Genomic DNA, 13,586 nt, shown 5'->3' with positions numbered 1-13,586 from the left:
GGAACAGCAGGTCAGAAGGGAACGATAGTCCCTCCACTGAACGCCTGATGAAACTGAGAAATTAGTTTGAAAAAGAAAAACAGAAATTTGAAACTCAAAAAAAGATTTAAAAATGGAAAATGTTTTGACACACAAAAAAAATAATCTCTAAGATTTGAAACTGAAACAATTCTTCAAAACTTCTTCTGAGTGAGTGTTTCTCTTCGGTTTCAAACCTTTTTCAGTTTTAAATCTTTTTTTACTGTTTGAAACTTTTTCAGTCTCAGACATTTTTTTCAGTTTCAAAATATTATAGCAAATTATTTATTATTTTAGCAAACTTTATGACCCCAATTTAGCCCCGTAGTCTCTGAGAAGGGGCATGTTTTTAAAAATTAAAATCCATTTTAGAAAAACAAATAGTTCCCATGTGGGCGGGGCCTAATGAAAGCAGAAGATCCGCCTCCAGTAGTTCCAGGATCTTTTGGTGTTAAAGTTGCTTCTAATCAGCTGATTTTAGTTCTGGTTGGTTAATTAATCATGAAGGAAGTTTAATCTGGTTTTTTACAGTAATCTGAACGCAAACAGAGGATCAACAAACAGCCTTTCACTCCAACATCCTCCTTTTATTCTCAGTTTATCTGCATTTTTGTTCCAGTTTTCTTCATTTGTTTTTTTCTGGACCTTGTTTGGCCTTTTCTTTCTCTCCTTCTCATACCTCTCCCTCTCTCCACTTCACTCCTCCTCTTTCTGTGTCTTTTCTCTTTGCTCGGTGAGTCGCAGTAAATCCTATTGTGATGCTAAACTGATTTTGGGCAGGGAGAGAGAGACAGAGGGAGAGAGAGAGAGAGAGAGAGGGAGAGAGACAGAGGGAGAGAGAGAGAGAGAGGGAGAGAGAGAGAGAGAGAGACTTTGGATTCATTTTCAGCAGATCTGAGTCTCACTTTGATTCTTCTTCCGCTCTCCACAAACTTTCGGGAATCTTTCCAGGTTGAATCCGGGCGGCTTTTTTCCGGACTCGATCAGCCGCTCTCTGCGCTACAGGAATGCACTTTGCAGGAAAGGCGCAAAACTCCTCCTGCTGCCTTGTTTTCCCCGCAAACCGGGATTTATAAATGAGCGGCGATGCACCTGTGAGCGACCCGGAGTGTAGCAGCTCATTCTGGGCTCCAGCACCGCCGCCGGGCTGAGCGCCGTCCCCGCGGGCCGGGCATGGAGCGCCGCGGCCGGGCGGGGCTCCAGCCGGCGGGCGGAGGAGAGGGAGGCGGATGGGTGCTGGTGGAGGCCCGGCTGCAGGGAGGAGCGCCGTGGGGCTTCACCGTGCAGGGCGGCCTGGAACACGGACAGCCGCTCATCATCTCCAAGGTCAGGAAAAATCAGAGTTCAGGCTCGTTTTACACATTAAACCCGACAAATGAAAAACTTTCCCATCAGCCGGCTCGGATAATAAGCGAACCGAGCTGTTTCTAACAGGGCCAGCAGGGGGCAACAGAACATATTTACAAAGTTAATTCAATTCAATGAATGAAAATATGATTAAATAATCAGAAAAATATTCAATGTAGAGAAAACACAAAAACAAGCTAAACTAGAAAACATATACATACAAAAACAGATGTATTTATAAATACACAAATCTAAAAACATACAACATGTAGGCCAGTCACCACAAATCAATAATAAAATCATTTCCATTTACACGACTCACCGTTTTTCTCTTTTTAATCAGCTGTTAGTCACTTCATGGCTTATTTAATGATCGTTTTTGACTCTGGAAAAGTGTTTAAATATTGTTCAGAACGTTTTCAGCGTCTGATTGGCTGAACCATAAAACTCAAGCCTTAAATCTTTCACCATTTTTTTCGTGTTGTTTAAAGTCACAGTTTAAAGTCTAACTGTTAACGAAGCTCATCAGTCGCTCCTGACCTCGTTTTATTAAGATGCAAATCAGCAGCTGCTGACGGAGAACGTAAAGTGGGACAGGAATGTGAGTAATCTGTTTTCCTGATGCATTTGAACGCAGCGACGGCGTCATGTCCAACGGTTCGGAACCGGATCGGATCGGATCGGATCGGTTTGATCAAACGCTGCTCTGATTCTTCACATGTGGAGCGATAATCATATTATTTATTTACAGGTTTATTATTATTTTTATTTTTGTTTATTTTTTATTTCAGTTACTTTATTTCAGTCTTTTTATAGCTTTTGCACTTTTACAGTCACTGACTTGCAAAATTTTAATATTTTTACATATTTTAAAATGTTTAATATTTGATGTTTGAAAACTTTATGGATTTATCTTAATCTTTTTTATTTATTTATTTTAAGCCATATTTTAAAAAAAGAAAACAACAGATATGTTTTGACTTTTAATACGATTTTACTCATTTATTTTTATTATTTTCTGTCTAATCAATCAGTGTAAAATTGATCCAGGATCAGTTTCTCTGCTGGGTTTTAGTTTTTTATTGATTATTGTCTCAGTTCTGCTGTAACAGCCTGAGCAGCTCTGCTTGGATTTCTCCATCTGCTGGATAATGAATTTCAGCTGGAGTACGAACACACACACACACACACACACACACACACACACAGTCTCGCTGCGTTTCTGCCGTCCTTATTTGGGTTTATTTATCTCTAACAGTCAAACACTGCAGGCATGCGGACGGTTCTGCAGAACTCAGGACGGGTTTCTGTCCGTTTTCCTTCCACTCTGAGCTCCTTACATTCTTATATTTATCACCATTAAACATGATTGAGTTAAAAACCATGTATCGGTTCTGGTTCTGATGGGTTTGGGCTGTGACACACCCAGAACCCGCCCACGCTTGGCGGTGCTGTAGCAGAGGGGCGGGGCTTATTGGTACCTGTCAGTCGGTCTGCAGCTGCAGGACGGACAGTCAGAGAGTCTGAGTTTGGGTTTCTCCATAAAACAGGAACATTAAGACAACGACGCGCTGCCAGAACTCTGAACGATCGCAAAGATCCTGGAAGGAGAGCCGGGATTTTATGGAGCCGCTTTGCAGCAACAACAGATTCTAAAAACAACCGAGACAAAAAGAACCGAACTGCTCACCCCACGGGGAAGAAAAGGTTCAGTCCGCTTTAATCTGACTCCGGTCCGCTTTAACCCGACTCCAGTCCGCTTTAACCCGACTCCGGTCCGCTTTAATCCGACTCCGGTCCGCTTTAACCCGACTCCGGTCCGTTTTTCTAGAAAGTCTGGTTTGGTTGCTCAGGTGTGAATGCTAACTGAACTCCAATTAGCAAACGCTCAGTCTGGGTTTAGTTGAAGTGAATTCAGTTTTATATGTGAACACCAAGTGGACTGGAGACCACTCCAAAAGTAGGAAGTGGACTACAGAGCAGGGCATTCTGGGTAAATACAACCAAAATAAACTAGCTATCGACACGTTAATGGGAGAAATGTCTCCAGAAATCCTCCAACAACTAAAATTAGATGCCTCCATTTCAGTTTCCATTTGGTGAAGGAAGTTGCTCTTTGTGTCTTCAGAGGTTTTTGTGTCGTTTCCTTCAGTGGTTTTTGCTGCAGCGCCCCCACAGGCCAGGAGGGGAACAGGTTGGTTTGACTCAGAGCAGACTAACCACCGAAACCAAAATAAAGGCTGTTTCTATTAACTACGCTTTTCTTTTTATCAGCTTCCTTCATCTGGTTCTGATCTGGTGATGATAGCAGTGGCCATTATTACTGCTTTTATTATTATTACAGCATTTTTTCTATGGACTCCACCTGTTATTTCCAGTTTTACTCATTTTAAAAACATTTCTGTTGTTGTTTACACAGTTTTGTTGTCTCTTCTATAAAACACAGAAATGAATTCACGTTTTGTAATTTTATAAAACGTTCCTGTTCAGTTGAGCACTTCTTTGGCTCTTTTTAGTAGCTATGATGCATTTTGTCTTTTTTAAAATATATCTTTATACTTTTACCTGCATCGTCTGTCACTTTTCTCCTGTTGCAGCAGAATTTCTCCTCTGTGGGTCAATAAATTACATTTAAATTTGATTCTAGTGGTGAGTCTTTGGTTCTCCTTCCAGGTGGAAGAAGGCGGTAAGGCGGACAGCGTGGAGCGCCCTCTGCTGGTCGGGGATGAGCTCATCATCATCAACGACGTGGAGCTGAGTGGCTACAGACAGGAAGCCATCGCTCTGATCAAAGGGTCGTTCAAGACGCTGCAGCTCACCGTCCGCAGGTTTTTATTCATTTACTTCTCCTGCCATGTAATTTGGTTAAATCTGGAGAAAATTCTTCGTTTTTATGAATCTGAGCTTTTGTTCCTGCCAGCTTCCAGACATGAAGCATTAATGATTAATGGGATTTAACCGGATTCTGTGGGAATTTCCCCTCAGAAAGTTTCAGGATCTGCTTTTCCGGCTTTGCTGCGACTTTATGGAATAATTTTATCTCCTGGATGTGAATCCAGAAGGTCAGGAAGAGGTCAGAGGTCAGAGGTCAGGCTGGATAACATTAGAAAACATCCAGCAGACATTTAAACAAACAGGATCTTTAATAAATCAAAATGAAGGATGTCCTTATTGATCATGATAAGGTTCTGTTCCCAGATATTAATAAATATTATTTATTTCAGTATTTTTATAAAACGTAGAGATAAAAACTACAGATTTCACAGAAGCTCAGCTCTCGTCTCTACGTTTGTTTCCGTTCAGAGTTTTTCCATCGCGCTTTTCAAACAGGTGAAAACATTTCAGTATTTCACGTTCGGCTGAGAACTGAGTGAAAACCGAAGGCAGGATTTCATTTTTGTGGTTTAGCATCAATCAGTTTGTCCTGATGCATCAGGTCCAGACAGAGTTTATGAATTAAAACGAGTTTATAAATCCAACAACAGGCTCATTAACCAACAGTTAGTGAGTTTAATAAAAGGAGACAGGCATCGCATTAGAAATGGTTTATAGCAGTGAACGATATTATTGTTTTTTGAGATTGTTTTCAAGTAACACAATGTAAGAACAGATCATCAAATATCAATAATTCTCATGAACTTTTAACACTGGGAGACATTTTAAAAATCCAAGATAAATAAAAAAAAAGAAGTGAAACAAAAAAATAAAATTATTTATGAAGTCTGAACAAAATTATCTTTCAAAACAGGAGCTAGTTGAGACCAAAACGCCAAACTGAAACTTTTATCATCCAGTTTTTGGTGGAAAGAGAAAAATAATAAAAGATGCAAATTGACATTATTGAGCTCATTTTAGTTTATTATGAGATTAATAATAATCTCATAATTATTTTCTGGATTGTTGACTTACAATCAAGAAACCATGTGCTGCATTCCGCGCAGGAGGCTCCACTTCTGCTTTTCAAAGATGTGATTTTGCATCTGTTTGGGGGGCGTGGCCACTGGATTTAAGGTGACAGAGACCCTAAAATGTCTCACTCTGAACTGAACAGACTGAAGTCTCATTACCTCAGAATGATTTTGTGCTAAAAATGTAACAAACATACTTTGAATAGGCCAAATGTGTCTGTCAGTGTTGAGGCTTTGGCATTAGCTCAGCCTGGTGTGTATTTGGGTTTGGGGTGTGACGCTGCTGCTGCTACTGGCTGGAAGACATGCAGGACTTTAGACTTTAGACCCCACACACACACACACACACATGCACACACACACCCACATGCACACACACACCCACACACACACACACACATGCACACACACACACACTCTCACACACAGTAGGACAGGTGCAGCAGCACACCTGGTAGCTGTGGAGGGCGTGGCGGTGGTGAAACCTTCCTGTGGCGCGGCGGCGTTCTGATCGCGTCCTGCTGGGATCCGATGGGGAACAGAGAAATGTCTGCTGGTCGCAGGTTTGTGCTGCATTTTGTCTGATTTCTGCGCTGCAGGCTGCAGCGGCGCGCTAACCACGCTAACCTTTGAACTGGTTTGTTTGTTTCGGCTCTGATGGTTTCTACAGAACATTTTTAGATATTTACTCTGAGGATTAAAGGCTCCATTCTGATGTGATTCTAAACTCACCGTCTATATTCAGACCCAAACTAACGGGGCTGTTTAATATTTCATTGGTTCTGCTGGAGGCGGCTGCATCTCATATTGTTCTCATTTCTTCCTGGTTCCACATCGAGCTGTTTTCTGATCTGTTGCTTTTGATCAGCTCTTTTTCTCTGATGGTTTTTCTTTGGACGTTTGCTGTTGATTTTCTCTCCAGTTTCTGATGTTTGTCATAGAAATATTTGTTTATTCATTTCTTCCTTGGTTCTAATTGATAAAGTACAAAGAATATTTGTGCTATAGGACATAATTTAGGACAAATTGGTTGATATTGGCTAATTTTAGAGCAGTGAGGATGTTTTGGTGTTTGAGGCTCTGCAGCATAAAGTGTCGTATAAAAACTGTTGGTCAAAAACTTTGTTATTGATCCATCATTACTTATTATGCTGCTGTCTGACGTTTACATTTTCCCTCTGTGCATGCGGATCGCCTTGGGGCCATAAAACGTTCACACAGAAATCATTTATACATAAATATGAACGACCACGCAGAAAGAAAATCAAATTTCAGCAAAAAAGATCATCTTTCTGAAATCTTTAAAGGTTTTATTTTCGTATTTTTGCTGCTTTTTACATAGTTTCTTCTGAAGAACCAAACTGTGTTCTGAGAAGCATCTTGGTTTGCTAAACCACTTTTGCTAGCTATGCTAACAGTCACAGGAAAACAGAAAACTTAGATTCAATGTTGTTGCTTCAACAGGATTCATGAGGGAATGTCGTAGTTTGGTGGTGCTGATCCAACTAACATAATTAACTGATTATCATCAGCATAGACACTTCAAACTGTCTTAGTGGTTTGCTAATCTGGACGTCGGAGGTATGAGTTAGCAAAACGTCACGGCAAAATGACGTCCGCAAAAATCTTTGCAAAGCAACTATTGATCAACCTGTGAAGACCTGAGGTCATTTAAAGTTCATCCAGGATTGGAGGCAGATTCACCCCAACATCTGTTAGCATTAGCATTAGCATGAAATTATTGTTAGACAAACAGAGAATCGGGATTATCTGTAAACTTTCCTCCTTCAGGGGTCATAAAGACGAGTGTGTGTGTGTGTGTGTGTGTGTGTGTGTGTGTGTGTGTGTGTGTGTGTGTGTGTGTGTGTGTGTGTGTGTGTGTGTGTGTGTGTGTGTGTGTGTGTTTATCCACCGCCATCATAAAGGTGTGTGTGTGAGTTCACCAGGTGTTAGCTGCTTTTATTGTTAGCTTTGCACGTTCATTCATCTCCTCCATCCTCGCTGTCAGAGAAACAAAAGGTGTGTGTGGTGACGTCGTCTCCAAACACACCTTGCAGACGCTGCCTCACCTGTTTGCCTTCCATCCCGCCGCTCTGATTGGTGCGTTTCCTGATTGGTGCGTTTGCTAATTGGAACAAAACGCAGCAGAGACTCTGACATCCAAACACAGAAAGCTGCGCCGGGAGCTTCCTGTCAGAGCCGTAAGTCTGATTTTCTCTGGGTTTCTGTCTGACTTTAACTATCAAACCACAGATTTCAGATCATTTATAAACATCTTTTCTGAAATGTTGTGAGATATTAAGGCGGTTAATCCTCATCCAAACTTGTTGGACTCGATTCTCTAAAGGCCTGCAGGGGGATAGTTTGGAGCTCTGGGCTGGATTGGCCTCTAAGCAGCTAAAATGTCATTTTCATTCACTATAATAATTCATTTGGGAATCTGTGCTTCTTCTTCCAAGAGAAATGTGAGATGAATCAGTGCTACAACACAGGATTACTATAGTTGAATAACACTAACAAAATAAAAAACTGAAATTGAGAAAACTTTTTTCTTAACTGGTAATTAATGGTGGAAAAACTTTAATTAACTGGAACTATCACTTTTTATTACATAGAAATTTTTGTGAGTAGATTTTGATCTAAAAGTTGTAGTTTTGCCCTGTGGTCAGTGGACCGTATAAGATCAGCCCATGGACCACAAATGGCCCCCGCACCCCACTTTGAACACCCTTGATCTTATTTTATGTAACCTCTGACCTTTGACCACTTAAATCAAGCATTTTTTTTACTTTTTTATGGCAAATATTGTTTTCTTTGGGTCATTTAGTTTATTTATTTGTTATTTTATTTTTATTTTATTCAGTTTTATTTTTTGTAATCTATTCCATGTTTGTTTTATCAGTGATGGTATTACTGTACAAAATAACATCACAAATAAAATGTTTATTGATACATTTAAAAGATCAAAGAGCTTCACAATTACACCAACGTTTGTGAAACAAAAATAAATAAAACATCTAAGAACTATTTAATGTCTCTTGCTCAGAGGTCAAAGGTGAGAGGGCAGTCTGAGCATGTAGAGACAATATGTTCACCTGAAGAAATGTAATTTATTTTTCATTTTTTCTTCTTTAGTTAAATTATTTAGATCACATTAAAGCAGAATCAGAACCTGGATCACAGAATCCTGAAGGACAAAATGCAACCAGTTTAGTTTAAACTCATTTTTACAGAAAAACAAAGATCCAAATCACACCTGCAGCTCCTCTAAGGGTTGAAACTAATAAATAAATGAAAGTTCTGGAGTGGCTTAGTCAAAGTCTGGACTTAACTCCAACTGAGATGCCGTGGAAAGACTTTAAATAGGTTGTTTATGCTGATAATCCGTCCATTGTGACTAAATTTAAACCATTCAAGGAGCAAAGCGGCTCCAGATGAACCAGTTACTGAGTTCAGAGGGTCAAAACTTTTTACTGCTCATACATTTAAAAAAAAAAAATTTAGAAACTCTTTAGATTAACAAAATTAATAAAATGTATCTAAAACATTAAAGTGGGATGAAAATTCAAAAATAAATTACATTTTTAAAGAGACTAAATATGTTGTTATTCTATTAAACTAAAAGTTTATCTTAATTTCTTTATTTAACATTTATTTAATTAGGTTAGATTGAGAATTGATTCTCATTTTCAACAACAATCTGTTTAAAAGTTGTTTCATACGAAAAACTCATAATTATTTGTAAAATTTTATTAATTTTACTGTTTTTTCACCTGCACAGTGAATTCAAGGTAGATTATTTATGAGATATTCATATTTTAATCCGTCACCAGCACCATTAAATACGTATTTGTTTTTAAAGAGTTAAAAAGAAAAGGTGTATAATGTTACTGTCCACTTTTAAATGTGTTTTGTTACTGAGGAATGCTAATGCTAGCAGCTAGCATTAGCGCTGTTAGCTCCTTCGGCTAGCAGAGTTTGTAGTTTTTATGTCTGATAACAGTTTATAGCTACATAGTTTTAGAAATCTGAACAAATTTAACAATAAATTAAACTAAATGCATGAGGATTCAAGAAAAGAGAGAAAATTAAAGCAGGAACTCCAATAATTTAATAAAAAGATGTGAAATGAGAATAAAGGAGAGTAAATGAGCCACATGGTGGTCACTGTGCTTTTATTTTCCATGTTCAGTTTCCATTAAGTTGTTTAAGTTGGACTGACTTTAATCCTCCTGCTGCGTCTCCTGGCTGCTCTCCTCTGTCCTGGAGTAAAGTTACACCTGAAGAATCGTATTTTACCCAAAGCCAACAGACAAAAGGGAAACGTGAGACTCCAGAAATGAGAAACCTGCTGGCTTGTAGTTTTTACTGTAGCTTATCGGTAATAAACCGTCTGCTTGCTGCTGGAGGCCGTTTCAGAATAACTTCTATTCTAAATATGGCTGGAAGTTTTGTTTTTATCATGTGAAGTCAGAGGTGCAGTTTGAAAGTGTTGAACCAAAATAATTAAATTGAAGATTTTTCCAGAAATTCTCATATTTGGTTAGTTTGTTAGCAGAAGAGGGGAGAGAGCTGACTGAATTTTGGAGAAGAAATGTAGGAATATTTTCTGAAATGCACAAATTAAACATATCTGTAAACTTAACTACATATTATTGAGCTACAACATTTAATTTTATGTTCTCTTGTGATTTTGTTTAATTTAAATTCCATAATTTACCAATTTTTACCACTTCCTGGAACAGGCTGAAACGACTAATCGGATTAATTGATTATTGAAATAACCGTTAACTAGTTTAGTAATTATAAACTGGAGTATAGATTCTAAAAAGGCCATTTGCTGATGAAACATATTCAGAGCAATAATTAAGCCAAAAGTGTAAAAATTACACAAGATAAAATCACTTTGTCTATAAACATGTTTTAGCTTCACCTGGTATATACAAAAGGCTGGAATGCCAGAGTGTAGCACATTAGCAACAGAGTGTGAAAAAAAAAAAAAAAATATATATATATATATATATATATGTGCTCACATTGGTGCCTCAAACAAAACAGATTTGGAGTTTTTGAGCAAAAGTGCAACATTTTTCATAGTTTTACTAAAAGTGTGGGTGATAAAAAAGAGATAACCCATTTCTGATATCAGAGGTTTAATATCGGCTGATATCAACCTGATGCAGAAAAACAGCTGAAATGACTTAAAATGTTTATTTTTTCAACACAGACATAAATGTGCTGATTTATACATTTATTTGCTAACTGCACCAGTACAGCACATTTAATTACACCAGTAGCTTCACAGGCTAAGGCAAACATGGAAAACTAACTTTAGTTTGATTGTAACATTCAATGTGAAACAAATAATAAAAGAAGTGAAACTAAAGCAATAGATTGACTACCTTGTCAAACATGTAACTGATGAACTGTCTGCAACAAACCTTTAAAATGCTTCAGAAAGAGCAATTAGGAATCCTGAAAAATAGTAATAATATAATAATAATAATAATAATAATGATAATAATAATAATAATAATAATAATGATGATAATAATGATGATAATAATGAACATATGTACATAATAATACATAATAAAACAGAATTAGACTGAATTTCTTTCAATATCAGGCTGAATACAGATATTAAAACCAGGTTGGTCTGTTTCTCCATCCTGGTCCTCAGGCCTCCTGTCCTCCATGTTTTAGGTGTTTCCCTTCTGCCACACCTGGATTCTATCTCTGGGTGATTAACAGGTTTCTGCAGGACTTGATGGTCATACAATCATTTGAATCAGCTGTTCTGGAATAGAGGCTCATCTAAAACATGCAGAGCCGGGGGGCTGAGGACCAGGTGGAGAAACGCTGGACCAGAACAAACTCCAGTTAAAGTTCCAGTTAGTGAAATTCAACATGTTTCCATTTGTTAAGGTGGATCAGAAAAGGTTTTTTCTGCCGGTTGGTAGTTGTGTCTGGTGGTTTTAGATAGAAAAGGTTTTTCTGCCGTGTCCTCTTCATGAACCTGCCGGTTTGGATTTGGTCGAGTCGGTTTGCGTCTCTGGACTCGGTAGTTTGGCTTCGTTTGGTGTTTGTGTGATTCGGAGTGAAACACGTGTCTGTTTTACTCACTGAGTCCTGAAGGTGAACATGTTGTCCCTCCTTCTGTTATTTTTAATAATCGATTAGTAAAATGGAAGGTAAAACAGCTGAAATTCCAAGGAAAGCCCTGAGAGGATCTCCTGGAGGATAATCGATGAAGCGTTTCCAGGTTGCGCCATGTTGAAGACGACCTCTCGTCTCTCGGTTCGTTCTGCTGAGCGTTCGCTCTTTCATATCCGCCTCTTTGTCTTCTTCCATTCATCTCTGGTGACTCTGCGTCTTTGTGCTCCTTTGTTGCTGGTTGACGTAATCGAGCTGAATGAATGTTTGAGTTTCTCTGCCCAAAACAGAAGAGAAAGAAGTCACTGCGGGGACAAACCACGTCCATCGCCGGGGCAACCCCTCCGTCTCTGTGTGTTTAGCACAGTTTGGTGACTTCATGGGACCAGAGGAATAAATCAGACCCATCAGGTCCACTGGAACGATGCTGCACTGGCAGAATGAGACTTTAAATCCATCTGGAACATTTTAATGTTGATCTGCTGCTAAATCCATGCTTAGTTCTTTCTTCAGCCCCAGTCATCATGCTGCCACCACCGTGCTTCACTGTAGGTTCGGCATTCCTGTGGAATTAAGGTCATCAGCACATTTCTTACAGCCAACATTTGATCCATCTTATTATGGACATATTATGCACAATTCCCTTTTTACAACTTATTGCCTTTTTTTGCTGCTTCTAAAAACAATCAAAGCACTTAAAAAATAAAAAACACCACCTGTTTTTGGGCAATAAATTCATGTTTTTTAGTGTCTGAAAATGAGCTTTTTTTAAAACCTCCTCATTGTTGAGTCATATGTTCTGTTACCTAGCAACCCCAGCTGAGCTCCACCCCGTTACCTAGCAACTCCTGCAGAATTCCTCCCCGTTACCTAGCAACTCCTGCAGAGTTCCACCCCGTTACCTAGCAACTCAGGCAGAGTTCCACCCTGTTACCTAGCAACCCCAGCTGAGCTCCAGCACGTTCAGTCAGCTGGTTTTCACAATATATTCGCTGTACAATGGCTGCTGGAAAAGACAAGAGGTCTTTTTTGTTGACTTACTATCCAGAAACAATTTGCTTCATTCTTGTTGGCTGTGCAGGAGGCTCCATTTCTGCTTTTCTAAGATATACGGTTGTATTATTGCGCATCTGTTTCCACCCATTTTCATGTGTGAGTGTAAACATTCAGTTGGGGTGTTGTGGCCAGTAGCAGCTTATTTGGATTTAAAGGGACAGAGCCCAAAAACAGGACAAAATACGCAGAACTGAAATCTCATCATCTGGAGTTACTTTGACCTGTTCTCATCTGTTCAAGGAAACATAATTGGTCACCTGCAACATTAACGTAACGGTCTGAATGAATATGTGAACGCTAAGTTTGCTCCAAAAGCAGGAAATGCACTACAGCGCAGTATATCATTACTGATATAAATTTGTTATAAAAGTATTACTGATTGCACTTTAAAAATGAGGTAACTTTATGTTATTAAAGGTAAAGTTCAAACAGTAATGATTTCCTGGTTAATGTCAAGTTGTCATAACAAAGACATTTCAAATAATGTCAACTTTGTATTAAAAGTGTCATAATTTACCGAATGACGCTTTATGACAACAGTCATAAATATTCATGAAGGCTTATTCATGTTCATGACAGGTGTTATGACATGTTCATGACAGTGTCATGACAGTCTTATTCACCCCCCTTCAAATAAAGTGTTACCATGTTTTTAAATCAAACATGAAACTCTCATTTTAGCCTTAAAATCCTGACCTTTTATCAGGATGTGTAGACTTTTATAGCCGGCTGGTTTCAGCCGTTGAACTGGAGTGAAAGGCTTTAGGGAGCAGCGTGTTTGTGTGTAATGAGATGGAAAGTTTAATGCGACACTCGGCCCTCCTGTTCTGCTGATTTCAAGGTGTTTGTGGCTGCCGAACATTCCTGGGACCAGCTAGACTGGTTTCACTGGAGCAGCCTTTTATCTCAGCACCTGTCTGTGTGCTGGTGTGTGTGCTGGTGTGTGTGTTGGTGTGTGTGTTGGTGTGTGTGCTGGTGTGTGTGTTGGTGTGTGTTGGTGTGTGTTGGTGTGTGTTGGTGTGTGTTGGTGCTGGTGTGTGTTGCTGTGTGCTGGTGTGTGTTTTGCTGTGTGTTGGTGTGTGTTGGGACTGGGATGTCCGC

At 39.1% G+C, this 13,586-nt stretch overlaps 1 protein-coding gene across 1 annotated transcript in view; it reads left to right on the top strand.

Moving 5' to 3' along the window:
• The first annotated feature begins 857 nt into the window (after window positions 1–857).
• Window positions 858–13,586, top strand: part of shroom3 (shroom family member 3) — a 44,070-nt gene continuing 31,341 nt past the window's right edge. Inside the window, exons 1-2 of the mRNA XM_014999966.2 lie at window positions 858–1,344; window positions 4,039–4,193. Coding sequence (XP_014855452.2) covers window positions 1,192–1,344; window positions 4,039–4,193 — 308 coding nt within the window. The 5' untranslated portion in view covers window positions 858–1,191. The remainder of the gene's footprint in view (window positions 1,345–4,038; window positions 4,194–13,586) is intronic.

Source organism: Poecilia mexicana, unplaced genomic scaffold (genome assembly GCF_051168715.1).
Source record: "Poecilia mexicana isolate PSO_F unplaced genomic scaffold, ASM5116871v1 scaffold_12, whole genome shotgun sequence".
NCBI classification, from domain to species: Eukaryota; Metazoa; Chordata; class Actinopteri; order Cyprinodontiformes; family Poeciliidae; genus Poecilia; species Poecilia mexicana.
Note: the sequence above shows the minus strand (reverse complement) of the source record. Positions and strands in the feature narration are given on the sequence as shown.